At 37.0% G+C, this 16,315-nt stretch overlaps 1 protein-coding gene across 5 annotated transcripts in view; it reads left to right on the forward strand.

Annotated features, from left to right (window-relative positions):
• LRRC49 (leucine rich repeat containing 49) overlaps window positions 1-16,315 on the forward strand; it is a 147,027-nt gene that overhangs the window by 11,314 nt on the left and 119,398 nt on the right. For 4 of the 5 annotated variants that reach the window (XR_014817832.1, XM_005659880.4, XM_001928481.8 and 1 more), the window contains 2 exons: window positions 6,638-6,704; window positions 14,976-15,119. Coding sequence is in view for 2 of the 5 variants with exons in the window: in XM_005659880.4 (XP_005659937.2) it covers window positions 6,638-6,704; window positions 14,976-15,119 (211 nt within the window). In the remaining 3 variants the exon portion in view is untranslated. Of the gene's footprint in view, window positions 1-6,637; window positions 6,705-10,740; window positions 10,888-14,975; window positions 15,120-16,315 lie in introns of those variants that run through there. The other variant, XM_084980082.1, reaches the window with a different exon arrangement.

Consider the following 16,315-nt stretch of genomic DNA (forward strand, 5'->3'; position numbering starts at 1 on the left):
GAGAAAAGACAGAAAAAAAAGAGATTTTTATATTATCACGAAGTTTAGCTACAGTGTTATACCCAAGTTTGGTTTCTCTCCTTCCTATTCTCCCTTCTCTCCACCCCAGCATGGACTTTGAATTACCTTTTTTTTTTTTTTTTTCTTTTTTGGTCTTTTTTAGGGCCATATCCATGGCATATGGAGGTTCTCAGGCTAGGGGTTGAATTGGAGCTCTAGCCACTGGCCTAAGCCACAGCAACACCAGGTCTGAGCCGTGTCTGTGACCTATACCACAGCTGACGGCAGCGCCAGATCCTTAACCCACTGAGCAAGGCCAGGGATCAAACCTGCATCCTCATGGATACTAGTCACATTCATTTCCACTGAGCCAGGATAGGAACTCCTTAAATTACCTCTTTATTCTCACTGTCCAATGGTAACATAAGATCCCTTTTCCAGGATCATGTCCCAGAATTCTAGGCTTATGTTTGTTCTCTTTGGTTTCTTGAAAGTTCCCATCAATGTGGTTTATCACTTATAGTTGATTCAAGTGTTAAATCAAGCATTATGGTAGCATAGAGGCATTTAGGGGAATTATAGGATCAAGAGTATTAGAGTTGCAAGATAAATAGTTTTTTTGTTTTTGTTTTCTTTATTCCATTTATTTTGATTTGTTTGTCTAGCTTCTCTTTGTTCTTTAGCATCATGGTTTTTAGGCCCTGATTTTAGTCCTTGAGTACATAGTTTTTTGTTTTTGTTTTCTTCCAGTTTTCATTGAGATATAATTGACATACAACATTGTATAAGTTTAAGATGTGCAGTATAATTATTTGACTTACATACATCATGAAATGATTATCAAAATAAGTTTAGTGACTATCCATCATCATTCATATAGATACAAAATTAAAGAAATACAAATAGAATTTTTTCTTGTAGTGAGAACTCAGGATTTATTTTCTTAACAAATTTCATATATAACATACAGTAGTGTTAATTATATTTATCATGTGGTACATTCCATCCCTAGTACTTTATCTTATAACTGGAAGTTTGTACCTTTGACTGCCTTGAGTCTCCCCACTCCCCCCTTACCTGTCTTCTTTGATGACCACAAATACAACCTCCTTTTCTATAAGTTTGTTTGTTTTGAAGTATAACTGACCTTCAACACTGTGTTATGCAGCATAGTGATTTGATATTTCTGTGTTTCAAAATGATCACCACAATAAGTACAGTTATGATATGTCACCATATAAATGTATTATATAATTATTGACTATATTTCTCACACTATACATTTCCTACCCATGAGTCATTTATTTTGCAACTGGAAGTTTATGCTTCTTAATCTCCCTCACCTACTTCTTTTTCCCCCACCATTTCCCTTCTGGCAACTACCTGTTTGTTCTCTTTATCTATAACTGTTTTTGTTTTGTTGTATTTCTTCATTTGTTTTGCCTTTTAATTTCCATGTATAAGTGAAATCTCTGTCTGATTTGTTGCACCTATTGTAATACCCTCTAGGTCTATCCATGTTACTGAAAATGGCAAAATTTCATTCTTTTTATGGTTGAGTAATAATCCATTGTGTATATATTCATGTCTTTTTTATCCATTCATCTATTGATGGGCACTTGAATTGCATGCATATCTTAGCTATTGTAAGTAAGGCTGCAGTGAGCATAGCGGTGCATCTATCTTTTCAATTGTGTTTTTGCTTTCTTCAGATATATAGCCAGGAGTGGAATTACTGGATCATATGGTAGTTCCACTTTTAATTTTTTGAGGAACTTTTATAATGTTTTCCAAAGTGGCTACACCAGTTTACATTCCCACTAACAGTGCACGAGAGCTCCCGTTTTCCCCCCACATTCCTGCTTCTTTGTTTCAGCTTCTCTGGCTTCTTGGAAATAACCTTTTACATTCTTAACAATTTTTTATTTTATTTGTTTTTGTTAAGGCTGCACCTGTGGCATATGGAAGTTCCTGGGCTAGTGGTTGCATCGGAGCTACAGCTGCTGGCCTACATCACAGCCACAGCAATGCAGGATCCAAGCCACATCTGTGACCTACACCACAGTTCATGGCAATGCCGGATCCTTAACCCTCTGAGCGAAGCCGAGGACTGAACCCAAAACCTCATAGTTACTAGTCAGGTTCGTTAACCACTGAGCCACGATGGAAACTCATATTTTATTTATTTATTTATTCATGTATTTTTTTTCTTTTTTAGGGCTGTACCCACAGCACATGGAGGTTCCCAGTCTAGGGGTCCTATCGCAGCTGTAGACACAGAAACACCAGGTCTGAGGTTCATCTGCGACCTATACCACAGCTCACGGCAACGCTGGATCCTTAACCCACTGAGCGAGGCCAAGGATTGAGGCCAAGTCCTCATGCATGCTAGTCGGGTTCATTAACCACTGAGCCACAGTGGGAACTCCCTTATTTTATTTTATTTTTTAAATAATTTGTGCCTTGAAGACACTAGTCTGTCTTTCTCTTCCTACCCATCCATCTTTTTGTTTGTTTGCTTTTGTTCATATTTTACTTTGCCTTTCACCTAAAATAGCTGCTTGACAGTTATAGAACTGTTAGTGTTCTTGAAAAGAAAACATGGAAGATTACATTTCATTCTTCCAAATTGCATATTTCTGACATATCAGAACAATACAAATCCGATCCCTAAAACATATGCCAGCTGCTCTCCAGCCAGCTGACTTTGTCATCACAAGGGGCCTGTGAGCCTTGAAGATACAAATCTATACTGAAGCAGTACTTTGGTGAAGATAGGCAATCCTGGCTGAGGGATGCTAAAAAAGAGAGAAACACATCTGCCACACTGTCTCTTCATGTTTGTCTTGGATGACTTCTTGCCCCCTGCTGGTTAAATCTAGAAAGTATCTTCTCTCCCACATTGCAAAGCACTGTACTGTCTTTCAGTCCAAAGCAATGGAACCACATATTGAAAAGTCCAGTGCAACCATATGCCTTTGAAATCAAGCAGAGCCAACAAATTTCTGCCCCAAAGCTAGAAAGACTATGCTCAGATTCCGTATATGAAATTTACATTGCTACAGAAGATCTCCCAACACTCTCTATGACTTTGCTATTGAAGTTCTTGACATCTAACTCTTCTGCTTTCTATATCCCTTAATCCTTGTAAGATCTTCTGCTGTGCTGATGATCACAGGCTAATAAATAGAACTTCTCTGGATTTTCTTCTTATCCCCCAGGACTATAGATAACAGAATTCTCTACCAGACCTGGGATTCCATATTTCTTTCCTTTTGATTTCTTAAAGGTTCCCACTTAAGGATTTGTCTCTGACACCTGAAAAGCCTAGCCTTTATACAGATCCTACAGCGGGGTCCTTATTCTGGCATCAGTCACATAATGCAGCTGCAGAGACAAGATGTGGTGTATCCCCAGAGATCTGTAGCTGCTGAGGTGATGAGTGAGCCTTGTCTTTGTCTAGTTCAGTTCTGTTTAATGGGAGAACTTTTTCAATAAAATCTTTCAGGTCATTGTTTTCAGTGTAAAAATCCTCAATTATTTAAGAACTGATTAGGATTCTTCAGATTCCTAACATCAGTACTTAGTCTGGCCAGTAGCTTCCTATGTCAATTGATGCCTTCATTTGCTTCTGAATTCTTTAGAATTGGATTTGTTTTTATGTTACTTTAGGAGCCAGGGGTAGGGAAAGAATCTATGGCTAAGGCAGTTTATGAGAGCGAGATAGCAAGATGTTTTACTGGCCTTGGGTTTAACTGAGTGACTTATTTATTTTTATTCCTGTTCACTTGGGAAATCAGAATCTGAAGTGAGAGTCATAAAGCCATTGTATGTTAAAGCTAAGAAAATGCTTGAAGTCACAACAGATAGGAACTGTATTACTGGATAGCTTAACCATATATGTGGCCCTGGTGGAATGCTGTGAGAAGACATAGCACATCAGAAGGCTTCTGTGATTAAAGTGCCTTAAAGGTGCCAGAGTTTCTGATAAATACGAAACAGATTTCATTGGTCCTCCAAATCAAGGACCTTGGGCTGAGACAGTCTCCATCCTTTGTGTATCATTTAAAACATGTTAAAAATATAGGAGTTCCCGTCGTGGTGCAGTGGTTAACGAATCCGACTAGGAACCATGAGGTTGCGGGTTCGGTCCCTGCCCTTGCTCAGTGGGTTAACGATCCGGTGTTGCCGTGAATTGTGGTGTAGGTTGCAGATGCAGCTCGGATCCCGCGTTGCTGTGGCTCCGGCCTAGGCCGTAGGCCGGTGGCTGCAGCTCCGATTCGACCCCTAGCCTGGGAACCTCCATATGCCGTGGGAGCGGCCCAAGAAATAGCAAAAAAAAAAATATATATATATAAAATTCTCAGACCAATAGATAGTAATTACAGGCCAAAGTTTTAATTAACTCAATAGTGAGGGAACCAGTAGGATGACAAAGCTGGTTCAAAGGAGGATAAGAGAAACTGACATAGAATCAATGAAAAATAATGCTGGAATAAGATTGTTATAAAGCAGGTTAATATCCTACAAAGCACTGAAATCATAACCCTCTATGTTATCCTTTATCAGACAGAAACAAACTACATTCCTATTTGGCAAAAATTATCATTACATCTTATTAGTTTTCTATAAGTTAATATATAATTTTACAGAGTTTGAGCACTTCAGTTGTAAATAGTCAGATGACCCTTAGGTAGGCTTGTTGGCGGTGCTGTGATAAAAGGAAAGGGCATGTTGTCATCCCTTTGTTATATTTCTAAGTTTTGGTTATCAACACTGAGTAAACCATTCTATACTCATATATTACAGTTTTATAGAATTAATTTTTATTCCAAGTGTTTTTCACCTGAATATTTATGTATTTTATTATTTATGTCTTCTCTTGTCATTAAATGTTTTTTAAAAATATTTTTAAGAGCTACATAATATATATGGATATATGTAATAATTTACTTATTTCCCTTTTGTTAGATTTATATTGTTTCCTTTGTGTGTGTATTGTGATGAATATCCTTGTTCATAAATCTTTGTCTCCATATCGGATTATTTCCTCAGACTAGTCTTTAGTATAAAGCTTATATGAGGGGGGATTTGAGATTTGATAAGGAAGAATGTCTGTATTTTAGGATACTTGTCAGAATGTGATTCTAGTTCCAGCATCATCAGCACCATCCAAGAACTTGTTAGAAATGCAAATTTTTGGACCCTATTCCAAAAACTCGGTGATTTGTGTTTTAGCAAGCCCTCCGAATGATTCTGACATAGACAAAAGTTTGAGAACTACTATTTTAGAGAATGTGAGCGTGGGATTATAAAAGAATTGAATAAAAGTCTTCTCTAATAGCTATGAGGTTAAGTTACAGTTAGAAAGCATCACTCTGTCCTAAGTCATATTATTAGGGTACTTCTAATTTTCTCCAATTGTTCTAGGAGCAAAGTAGACAGAGGAGTAATTTTGTTCAAAGTTTTGTCTGTTTTACCATCTGGTTCGGCTGCCATTATGATTATTCTTTTTATTATTAATATTCACTATTATTATTCTCTCTTTGGAGTTCCCATCGTGTCTCAGTGGTTAACAAACCCAACTAGTAATCATGAGGTTGCGGGTTCGATCCTTGGCCTCGCTCAGTGGGTTAAGGATCCAGCATTGCTGTGAACTGTGGTGTAGGTCGCAGATGTGGCTTGAATCCTGTGTTGCTGTGGCTGTGATGTAGGTGACAAATTCATAAATCACCTGTTATGAAAAGCCTTGTACATAAAACTCATTTAGTCCATATGTTCATTCCTTGATTAAACAAATATTTATTGGGTGCCAGGCATTATCATGAGTGCTGGGGATAAAGCAGAGGACATGTCAAAGTTTCTATTGTCTTGAAGTTCACATTTTGGTTTGAGGAAGAAGGTCATAAAAAAAGTATCCACATAAATAATAAAATTTTAGGCATGGATAAATGCAGTGAAGTCCATTAAAACAGGGGAAGGAGAGTGTGATGGAGACAGGGAGGAGGAGCTATTTTTGATAGGGTCATCTGGAAATGCTGATCTATGAAGATATTAGAGCTGAGACTTGAATAATGTGAAGAGTGAGCCATTTGAAATTCTGGGGGAAGAATATGAAAGAAGAAGGAACAGCAAGGGGTAAACACCCCGAGGCAGAAATGAATTGTCTAGTTAGAGATAGCGAGAAAGCCCTTATGACTGGAGCAGAGTGAGTGGGTGAGCCTGAGCCATGGTAGGAGATAGGGTGGAAGAAGTCAGCAGCCAGCTAGGTGAGGGCCTTGGACTGAGGTAAGAAGTTTAGACTATATTCTGAAAGTGAAGGGAATTCCCTTGAATAAATGCCTTGTGCTACAATTCTTAGAAGTAGAATGGCTTTTTAATAAAGATAGGACTTTTAATCTGTCTTTGGGACATTTCCCCCAGTGGGATGCCATCTTTAACATTATAATTAAATCAGTGGAAAAATATTTTTAAATATGTATAATTATATAAAATCTCCCTACCCCCTTTCTGTGTCTATTTATCTCTGTCAATCTGGAGAGAAAGAATACATTAAAATGAATTATGCTATTGCGTGTTTTGATTTACAATAAATGTGATGCATCTTTATTTCCACTCTACTTATTCTGGTTTTCAGAATCAAGAAAATTTCAAATCTGGAGAATCTAAAAAGCTTAGATGTCTTAGACCTTCATGGAAATCAGGTATTGTTAAACCCCTTTCATTTCTTTCTTTTTTGACAAAAGTCTAGGAAATTTGGTATAAAGGTTTTAAGAATTAAACCTTTGTTGAATTTTTTAAGAGTTCCTTTCCTGAGTCACTGAAATTAGGTGTGATATTAAGGTGTTAAACCCTTCATCTAACATATGGTATTTTTCAGTAGCAAATGATAGATAAAACCTATAAAACATTTAGAATTCTTATATTTATGACAATTTTGTTTCTTATTTACTCTTTTATTAATTTATAGCCAACCTCAACCCAAGAATTAAAATGTTGCTAATGATTTTCTTCTACTTAAGTATTCCTTCTTTATTCTAAGATATCAATATTCTATATTTCCCATGTATCATTCCTTTGTGGGTGTTTTTAGTTGGTTTTATCACACATATGTGTGTCTAAATAAAATATTGTTTAGTAGTATTGTCTTTTAATTTTAAAAAGATGTCAAGCTATATATTGTCATTGAGTATTGCTTTTTGGATACAACATTATGTTACTGAGATTCTCCTATTTCGACTATGTAGCTTTAGTTTATTTATCTTTATTGTTATGTTCCATGTTTTGATTATACAAAAACCTTTTTCTCCATTTTATTTTTGAAATACATTTGGGTTGACTCCTTTTTGGTTGTTTTTTGTTTTGTTTCCTACTAGGGTAGTATTTCTAGGAACATTCTTGTACATGTTTATTCCATACATCATATGTACTTTAAGGTATATATCTAGGAGCGAAACTGATGGGTCACAGGTTATTTAAACATCTAACTTTCAAAGGTAATGCCAAATTGTTCACAAAGTGATTGTACCAGTTTATATTCCCACCAGTAACACATAATAGATCCTGTTGCTTCATATCCTTTTCAACATTTGGAATTGTCAGACTTTTTTTTTTTTTTTCCCTAGCATCTGGGTTTTTTTTGGCAATCCTTGGCATTCCTTTGCTTGTAGATACATCCTTCGGCTTCCATTGTCACATGGCCTTGTCCTTATGTCTCTTTGTTTCCATATGGCATTCTCCTCTGTGTGTTAGTGTCCAGTTTTCCCTCTTCTTATGAAGCTATCAGTCATAATGGATTAGGACACATCTTTTTCTTTGTCTTTTTAGGGCCACATCCATGGCACATGGAGGTTCCCAGGCTAGGGGTCGAATCAGAGCTGTAGCCACTGGCCTACACCATAGCCGTAGCAACACCAGGTCTGAGCCTGTGACCTACACTGCAGTTCACGGCAACGCTGGATCCTTAACCCTCTGAGCGAGGCCACGGGTCAAACCTGTGTCCTCATGGATACTAGTCAGATTCGTTTCCACTGAGCCACGACAGGAGCTCCCTTGTCAAACTTCTTAATGTTTGCCAGTTGAATTGGTATGAAGTGGCGTCTCCTTATGGTTTTGATTTATATATCCCTGGTTACTATGTAATCTGGGATGATTATTCTCTTTGATCAACTTGTCTTCCTGTATATTTGTCTTAATTTCTCTGGTTTGTTGTGTTCTCCCTCCTTATTCTTCTCTCTCAGAGCATCCTGGCTATTTTTTAAACCCTTTGCTCTTAAATTTTAGTCCTTGCAATGTGAGTACCTATTCATGAGTAGTTACATGGGCTACATACTCATGCAGAAGGTAAAACCTCACCTGAGGTGGTAAGTGTACATTGTGGGATGATCTGGGAGGCCCTGCCTATTGAACAAGATCTGCCACTTGCAGTCGAGCAGGCATAAACCTCATTGTTATCTCTCTAGGCCTTCTAATAGCTCTTAGTCATAATGGCTTTGTTGAAAAGCAAATGTAATTAATAGGCCACATCTGCTAGGCTCAAATCTCATCCCAGCTCCATCTCTATGTCTACCTCTGGATGCACACAGAAGGAGGAGTGTTGTTGGCCCAGGAATTGTCCGGCTCTACATGCTGGTTAGTGTCACTCTAGTAGAGGGATAGTTACCCAGTTAGTTAGATGGTGGCGGAAGGAGAAGAAGAATTAAAGTGTTAATAGTAAGAGATTATGTGCAAAAACACTGAGACTAAAAACAGTATGTTAAATATTTTTTACTGCTAGGAAGTTCCCGTCGTGGCGCAGTGGTTAACGAATCCGACTAGGAACCATGAGGTTGCGGGTTCGGTCCCTGCCCTTGCTCAGTGGGTTAACGATCCGGCATTGCCGTGAGCTGTGGTGTAGGTTGCAGACGCGGCTCGGATCCCGCGTTGCTGTGGCTCTGGCATAGGCCGGTGGCTACAGCTCCGATTCGACCCCTAGCCTGGGAACCTACATATGCCGCGGAAGCGGCCCAAGAGAGATAGCAACAACAACAACAACAAAAGACAAAAAAAAAAAAAAAAAAAAAAAAAATTTTTACTGCTAGAGAATTTAGCACATGATGAGGGATAGTGAGACATGAGGCAAGAGATGTAGGAATAGGGCCAGATTACAGAGGGCTCTGAATGGCATACTAAGGAACTGCTATTTTATCTTTGTGTAGCCCACTGTTTTAAATCTGTTCATAATTATAAGAAACCTTTTGTGTTAGTGATAGTTTTTCTAAAGTTAAAATGTATATATGAGAAATAAGCATTTATGTGGTTTTTATATTATAGTGTATCTCTAATAATTCATAGGCATCATGCAAGATCTATGAGAGAAATTGGTAAATGAATAACATCACTTCATCTATATATTACGTGTAGAGATTATTTACCAACCATTATGTTGACGAAAAATGCTTCATTCCTTTTTAGCTGACCTGTGTTATGTGTCTTATAACTTTAGCGTAAGTTTGTGATATTCTGTGTATTAAGATTAAACATTTGTACCACACAAATTATTCAAGGTTCTGTAACTATAAGAGAGCCATTTTAAGTGAAAATCTGAGCCTGGTTTTAAAATACTTAAATCCAATAACTAGAAATTTGGAGTATTTCAAAGTAAAAGACAGTCTTAGTAACTAAGAAGTCAGAATATATAGTATTCAAGATGAAACAATGTACAACTCTAAAAAAAAAAAAACTAAAAATTAAGTATCAGTTAAAAAACGAAAAGAAAATTAAGTGGGTTTTTTTGTGTTTTGAATTTATTTCCATTGGAAATAAAAATGATACTTGGTATACATTGTGAAATGAAATATAATTGGTTTGCGAATGTGAAAACATTCGGAGGAATAGTAACAGTGTGCAAGAAGCAGACCGGGGAATGAAAAGAACTGGGGGGAGGTGAAAGCAGAGACAGAACAGCTGAGACTAATTCACTAATTTTGGTGAGAAGTGATGGCAACTTAAAGTAGTAGCAATAGGAATATAACAGGGGCAGTTGGAGAAATATTTAAAAAGTAGAAACATCAAGATTTAGCAATTGGTTATATGTGAGTAGGAAGAATACAGAGAAATATGGGAGGTTGACTCTCAATTTATGACCTAGATCTTTTTTTTAATCTACCAGAAAATGTTTTCTTGGTAAATACTTGCTTTAACATGGACACAAATGTGCTTCAAGAAGAATCTTTTTTTCGGTGACATCGTTTCCTTCAGGGAGAGTTGCCCTTTCTGTTATTACTTGCTTGTAAGGAGACATCTTTCCGTTCAGTATTGCTGAGTAGGAAGGTTGCTTTCATTCAGTTGGAGCAGTCTGAGTTACTCTTATACACATACATAGGACTAGAGTATATGGCTTTCCTGGAGGTATTAAGAAGCTCCGCTGTCTACCTTGAGACCCTTTCTGATCAGTGTGACCCAGGATTGGGCTTTTGAACATTCCTATCACCTGTTCTTCTGGCTGTAAAAATTTATTAACTAATGAAGAACTCTGCTCTTACCCTACGCTGGCGTTTGCCTGGAGTTTTTGTCATTTGTTATATGCCTATGACTTTGTCCATGGCTGCAACTAGTAACAGACTTTATTCCATTTATTGATGTTGCACACAATTTTGGCCTGTCTGATTACAAACCAAAAGGCTGAACAATTCTCCAGTGATTTTTTTTTTTTAAATTACAGCTTGATACCTATATATGAGAGTTAACGTATCTTTTCAGGGTCACCGGACTGAAAAGGAACTCTAAAATATAGGCGTTCTAATTATAAGTCCCACCAGGACCAAATGGAACTGGAGAAAAGTTATCTTCAGAAAGAAATGCCCCAGGATTGTTTGTAGAAGGGGAAAGATATCATATACAGATCAGGTGCTGCCTCATTCTGTATATCATTCTTGAGTTCAGAAAAGTTTTATATATACAAAGTATATGTATAAAATGTATACATATATGTTTACATATTGCTTTTCTATGTACCTATCTCTTTTTTCTTAGGAGAATTTCTCAAGCTTATGCTGATATAACTGATTTCCTACAGTGTCTATTTTGCTTTTAACTGATTCTATACATTTCAAATTCTGTCCCCTATTTAGTTTTGAAATGTTTTTGTCTATATCTTGTTTTACAGTTCTGTCATCTGCAAATGCTGATAACCTTGTTTCTTATTTTGCAGATTTTAATTTATTTTCATTTTACATTAGTTGGAGCAAAAATCTTTTTTTTTTTTTTTCTTTTGGTATAGGGGGGCCACCCTGCAGCGTAAGGAGCTCCTGAGCCAGGGATTAGATCTGGGCCATAGTTGTGACCTAAGCCACAGCTGCGGCAGTGCTGGATCCTTAACCCACTGTGTTGGGCTGCCCCAGTGCTCCCAAGATGCCACCCATCCCATTGTGACACAGGGCGAACTTCAGATCAAAAATCTTAAGAACAAATTTTAAAGCATGGTCAGATGTTATCTTTATATATTATTGAATTTGTCATAAATATGCTTAGGTTTCTCCTCTTGAACCTAAATGAATTAGATGTTTAGGTATTTCTTAAATGTTAGAGAAGTTCCAAACAATAGTATAGAAACTGGATTATAAATTTTAAAAAAAGCTATTTTAGCCAATATCTGTTTTGAAGTATTAAATATAAATATTTAGATGATATCATGATGGCAATACAGATGAGAAAATTAAACTCTAGTGATTGTGAAGTGTTTTTTTATATAGAACTATTTTATTTGAAATAAGTTTCTCTTGTTTTGTTTATTTGTTTTCTGCTTTTTAGGGCCACACCCATGACACATGGAAGTTCCCAGGCTAGGGGTCCAATTGGAGTTGCAGCTACTGGCCTATGCCACAGACACAGCAATGCTAGATCCAAGCTGTGTCTGCAATCTACACCACAGCTCAAGGCAACACCAGATCCTTAACCCACTGAGTGAGGCCAGGGATTGAACCCACAACCGCATGGTTCCTAGTCGGATTCATTTCTGCGGAGCCACAATGGAAACTCCGGAAGTATTTTTTTTTTTTTTTTAATGTTCAGAAGAAAAATGTTATGTGTATAACTCATTGTTACTTTAGTACATTGCGTTAAAAGTTGATGTAGTCCTCTACAAAGAGGTCAACTTCTGGGTCATACAAAAACTCATCCCATTGTGCTATGCTTGCTATATTACAATTCTGAGGCTTAAAATCATGCTGAGCTCTCATTGTTTTACAGGCTATACCCTTTAACTACCCTTACTTGTGCTACTAGAATTCCTCTGCTGTAGGAATGTGCATGTGCTTATGTGCATGTGTATATTCCATGATTCAAATCCTCTTGTTCTAAACAGTCAGTGTCCACCATATTGTACCCTGACTAAATATTATCTGTCTCCTATCTAAGCACTTCCACTAATAAAGAATATCTATCCTCACCCTCCACTGGGGATCCTAGTTCCTTGAATCTTTTCCATTCAGACTCTTGCCTGCTTGCAGGATCCTGCAGCATAAATGGAGAATTAACAAGGAAAATTTGGTATCATCCTTTTCCTTGCCTCTTCTCTCAGAGGGTAGTAGTGTGTGGTCAAAACATTGTGAGCTTATGCCTTGGGCTCACAGTAGTTACAATTTCATAGCTGGTACATGTACTTCTCTGTACCTTCATGAGACCTGGCACAGGGTTGGGCACTTAGAGATGCCCAAACACTGGATTTATTGATTATTTGATAAAATACTTAAAATAATTACCATGGTCAAATTATAAAATATGTTCTTTTAGTTAACTTTCACAAGTTACCACATAATATCTACAACAGAGGAAGCTGGAAATAGATTTTTTTAAATTACTCAAATGAATTTATCACATCTGTAGTTGTATAATGATCATAACAATCTGATTTCACAGGATTTCCATTCCATAGACCAGGCACATCCCCCCACCCCCCCAAACTGTCTCCTCTGGAGACCATAAGTTTTTCAATGTCTGTGAGTCAGCATCTGTTCTGCAAAGAAGTTCAGTCTGTCCTTTTTTCGGATTCCACATGTCAGTGACAGCATTTGATGTTGGTGTCTCATTGTATGGCTGACTTCACTTAGCATGATAGTTTCTAGGTCCATCCATGTTGCAAAAAATGCCAGTATTTCGTTCTTTTTAATGGCTGAGTAATATTCCATTATGTATATGTACCACATCTTCTTGATCCACTCCTCTGACGATGGACATTTAGGTTGTTTCCATGCTTTGGCTATGGTAAACAGTGCTGCAATGAACATTGGAGTACATGTGTCTTTGTGAGTGATGGTTTTCTCTGGGTAGATGCCCAGGAGTGGGATTGCTGGATCAAATGGTAGTTCTATGTTCAGTTTTCTGAGGAATCGCCATACTGCTTTCCACAGTGGTTGCACCAATTTACAATCCCACCAACAGTGTACCAGTGTTCCTTTTTCTCCACACCCTCCCCAGCACTTATTGTTTGTAGACTTTTTGATGATGGCCATTCTGGCTGGTGTAAGGTGGTACCTCAGAGTGGTTTTGATTGGCATTTCTCTAAGAATGAGTGATGTTGAACATCTTTTCATGTGTTTTTGGTCATCTGTACGTCTTCTTTGGAGAACTGTCTGTTTAGATCTTCTGCCCATTTTTTGATGGGGTTGTTTGTATTTTTGGTATGGAGCTGCAGAAGTTGTTTATAAATTTTGGAGATGAATCCCTTGTCATTTGATTCACTTGCAAAGATTTTCTCCCATTCTGTGGGTTGTCTTTTTGTGTCGTTTAGGGTTTCCTTTGCTGTGCAGAAACTTTTAAGTTTGATTAGGTCCCATTTGCTTATTTTTGTTTTTGTTAACAATACTCTGAGAGGTGGATCTGAGAAGATGTTGCTGTCATTTATGTCAGAGAGTGTTTGGCCTATGTTTTCCTCTAAGAATTTTATAGTGTCTGGTCTTATACCTAGGTCTTTAATCCATTTGGAATTTATTTTTGTGTCTGGTGTTAGGGAGTGTTCTAATTTCATTCTTTTCCATGTGACTGTCCAGTTTTCCCAGCACCACTTATTGAACAAGCTGTCCTTTCTCCATTGTATATTCTTGCCTCCTTGGTCATAGATTAGTTGGCTGTAGGTGCGTGGGTTTAATTCTGGACTTTCTAACCTGTTCCACTGATCTATATGTCTGTCTTTGTGCCAGTACCATGCGGTTTTGATGATTGTTGCTTTGTAGTATAGTCTGAAGTGCGGGAGCCTGATTCCTCCATCTCCGTTTTTCTTTTTCAGGATGTCTTTGGCTATTCTGGGTCTTTTGTGCTTTGAAACAAACTTTAAAATATTTTGTTTGAGTTCTGTGAAAAATGTCCTTGGTAATTTGATAGGGATTGCATTGAATCTGTAGATTGCCTTAGGTAGTATAGTCATTTTGATAATATTAACTCTTACAATCCACGAGCATGGTATATCTTTCCATCTATTTGTGTCATCTTTTGATTTCTTTCATCAGTGTCTTATAGTTTTCAGGGTACAGGTCTTTTGTCTCTTTAGGTAGGTTTACTCCTAGGTATTTTATTCTTTTGGATGTGATGGTAAACAGGATTGCTTCCCTAATTTCTCTTTTTGCTCTTTCATTGTTAGTGTATAGAAATGCTGTCGATTTATGTGTATTGATTTTGTATCCTGCGACTTTGCCAAATTCGTGGATGAGCTCTAACAGTTTTCTGGTAGAACCTTTAGGATTCTCTAGGTATAGTATCATGTCATCTGCAAATAGTGATAGTTTTACTTCTTCCTTTCCAATTTGGATTCCTTTTATTTCTTTTACTTCTCTGATTGCTGTGGCTAGGACTTCCAGAACTATGTTGAAGTTGGAAATAGATTTTTAAATGTTTTCCTATAAACTTGTCACTGAATCCAATGTCTATTTTATTTTAGGATTTTTATAACAGCATATTTGAGATTTATGCCTGCTAATCATCCCTTCCTTATTTTTTAACAGATTACCAAAATTGAAAATGTCAATCATTTGTGTGATTTGAGAGTTTTAAATCTTGCCAGGAACCTTTTAAGTCACGTTGACAATCTTAATGGGCTGGATTCACTGACTGAACTTAACCTGCGACACAATCAAATCACTTTTGTGGTGAGTATTAAAATGGAATCAGTATGTGATTTTTGGCTTTTCTTTTTTGAGAAAATGAAATAAATGTTGTACTATTGTTTTCTACAAAGTAAAAATCTAAAGTACTTTAGTTTTTTCCTGAATTTTAATTGTGGATATAATTGTTATGCTTTATCATATTTTGATTTGGGAAATGTTAGGTGTTTTCCATTCTAAAAGACAAATATAAAATTAGAAAAGTGTTATCAATAAATGAATCAGCTAGGGGTAGATGGCTACTGATTCCTTTCCTGTGTTGTTGTAGGAATAGAATTAATAAGAAAGAAGGTTATTGGTGACTAAAAGTAGATAAATTTTTGCACTGAGAGGGAAAAGGCACAGAGGAGAGGTTGAAGGCTTTGAAGACATACGTAAATATATTCTTTGCAGTTTTTCAAAAGGCAGCTTGATGTGGTGGAAAGAGCATGGTTGCACAGGACATCAGAGGCCTAGTGCTGGTCTCAGCTTCATCTCTCCTTAGCTGTGCAACCTTAGGTAAATCACTTAAAGTTTGTAAGCCTCAGTTTAGTTTTCTCTAAAGTGAGGTTATTGGGCTAGATTGTTTCTTGAGTCCTTTTTGGCTTCCTGACCCTGAAAATAAGACATAAATGTGGTAGAGAGCAGCTGGCATGTGAGCAAGAGAGATAGAGTTAGTATTATGGGGACAAGCCATAGAAAGGCTACTTGAACTCTGGAGATGAACTTCATTTAGATTTATAGTTTTACTCAAGTTTAGCAACTAAATAACAGCTTAATGCTCAGTTATTTTGTACTTTTACACATGTGAACAGCTCTGGAAATATGGCTTTCAGCTGTATTATACAATGCCAGCCAAGAGGACATCTAAGGATTTATAAAAACATGTTCTTTTAACATTTTAAGTGCAGTAGAAAAGCTGTATTAAATTTTCGCTGGATATCAGCACTTTTAAAGGCACGATCTAATTTTTAACTTTTTCAAGATATTGAATTCCTTAGTAAACAGTTAAATGTACTATAAGTGGTACACTTGAAAAAGTTGGGGGGTAGATGTTGCTTTACCTCTAGGTATCCTTGTGTAGATTGGTTTCATTTTGGTGTTTTCCCAGAAAATCTGAGCCAAGTAATGCTCATATTTTCTAGGAGGTTGGGATAATTTTGAAACCTTCTCCAAGACATGGATTTATTCCAGAGCCTCTA

The sequence above is a fragment of the Sus scrofa genome, chromosome 1 (assembly GCF_054392235.1).
Source record: "Sus scrofa isolate SSC_HxYL_T2T_F1_AM1 chromosome 1, Sscrofa_HxYL_maternal_Yorkshire_Landrace_v2.0, whole genome shotgun sequence".
Lineage (NCBI taxonomy): Eukaryota > Metazoa > Chordata > Mammalia > Artiodactyla > Suidae > Sus > Sus scrofa.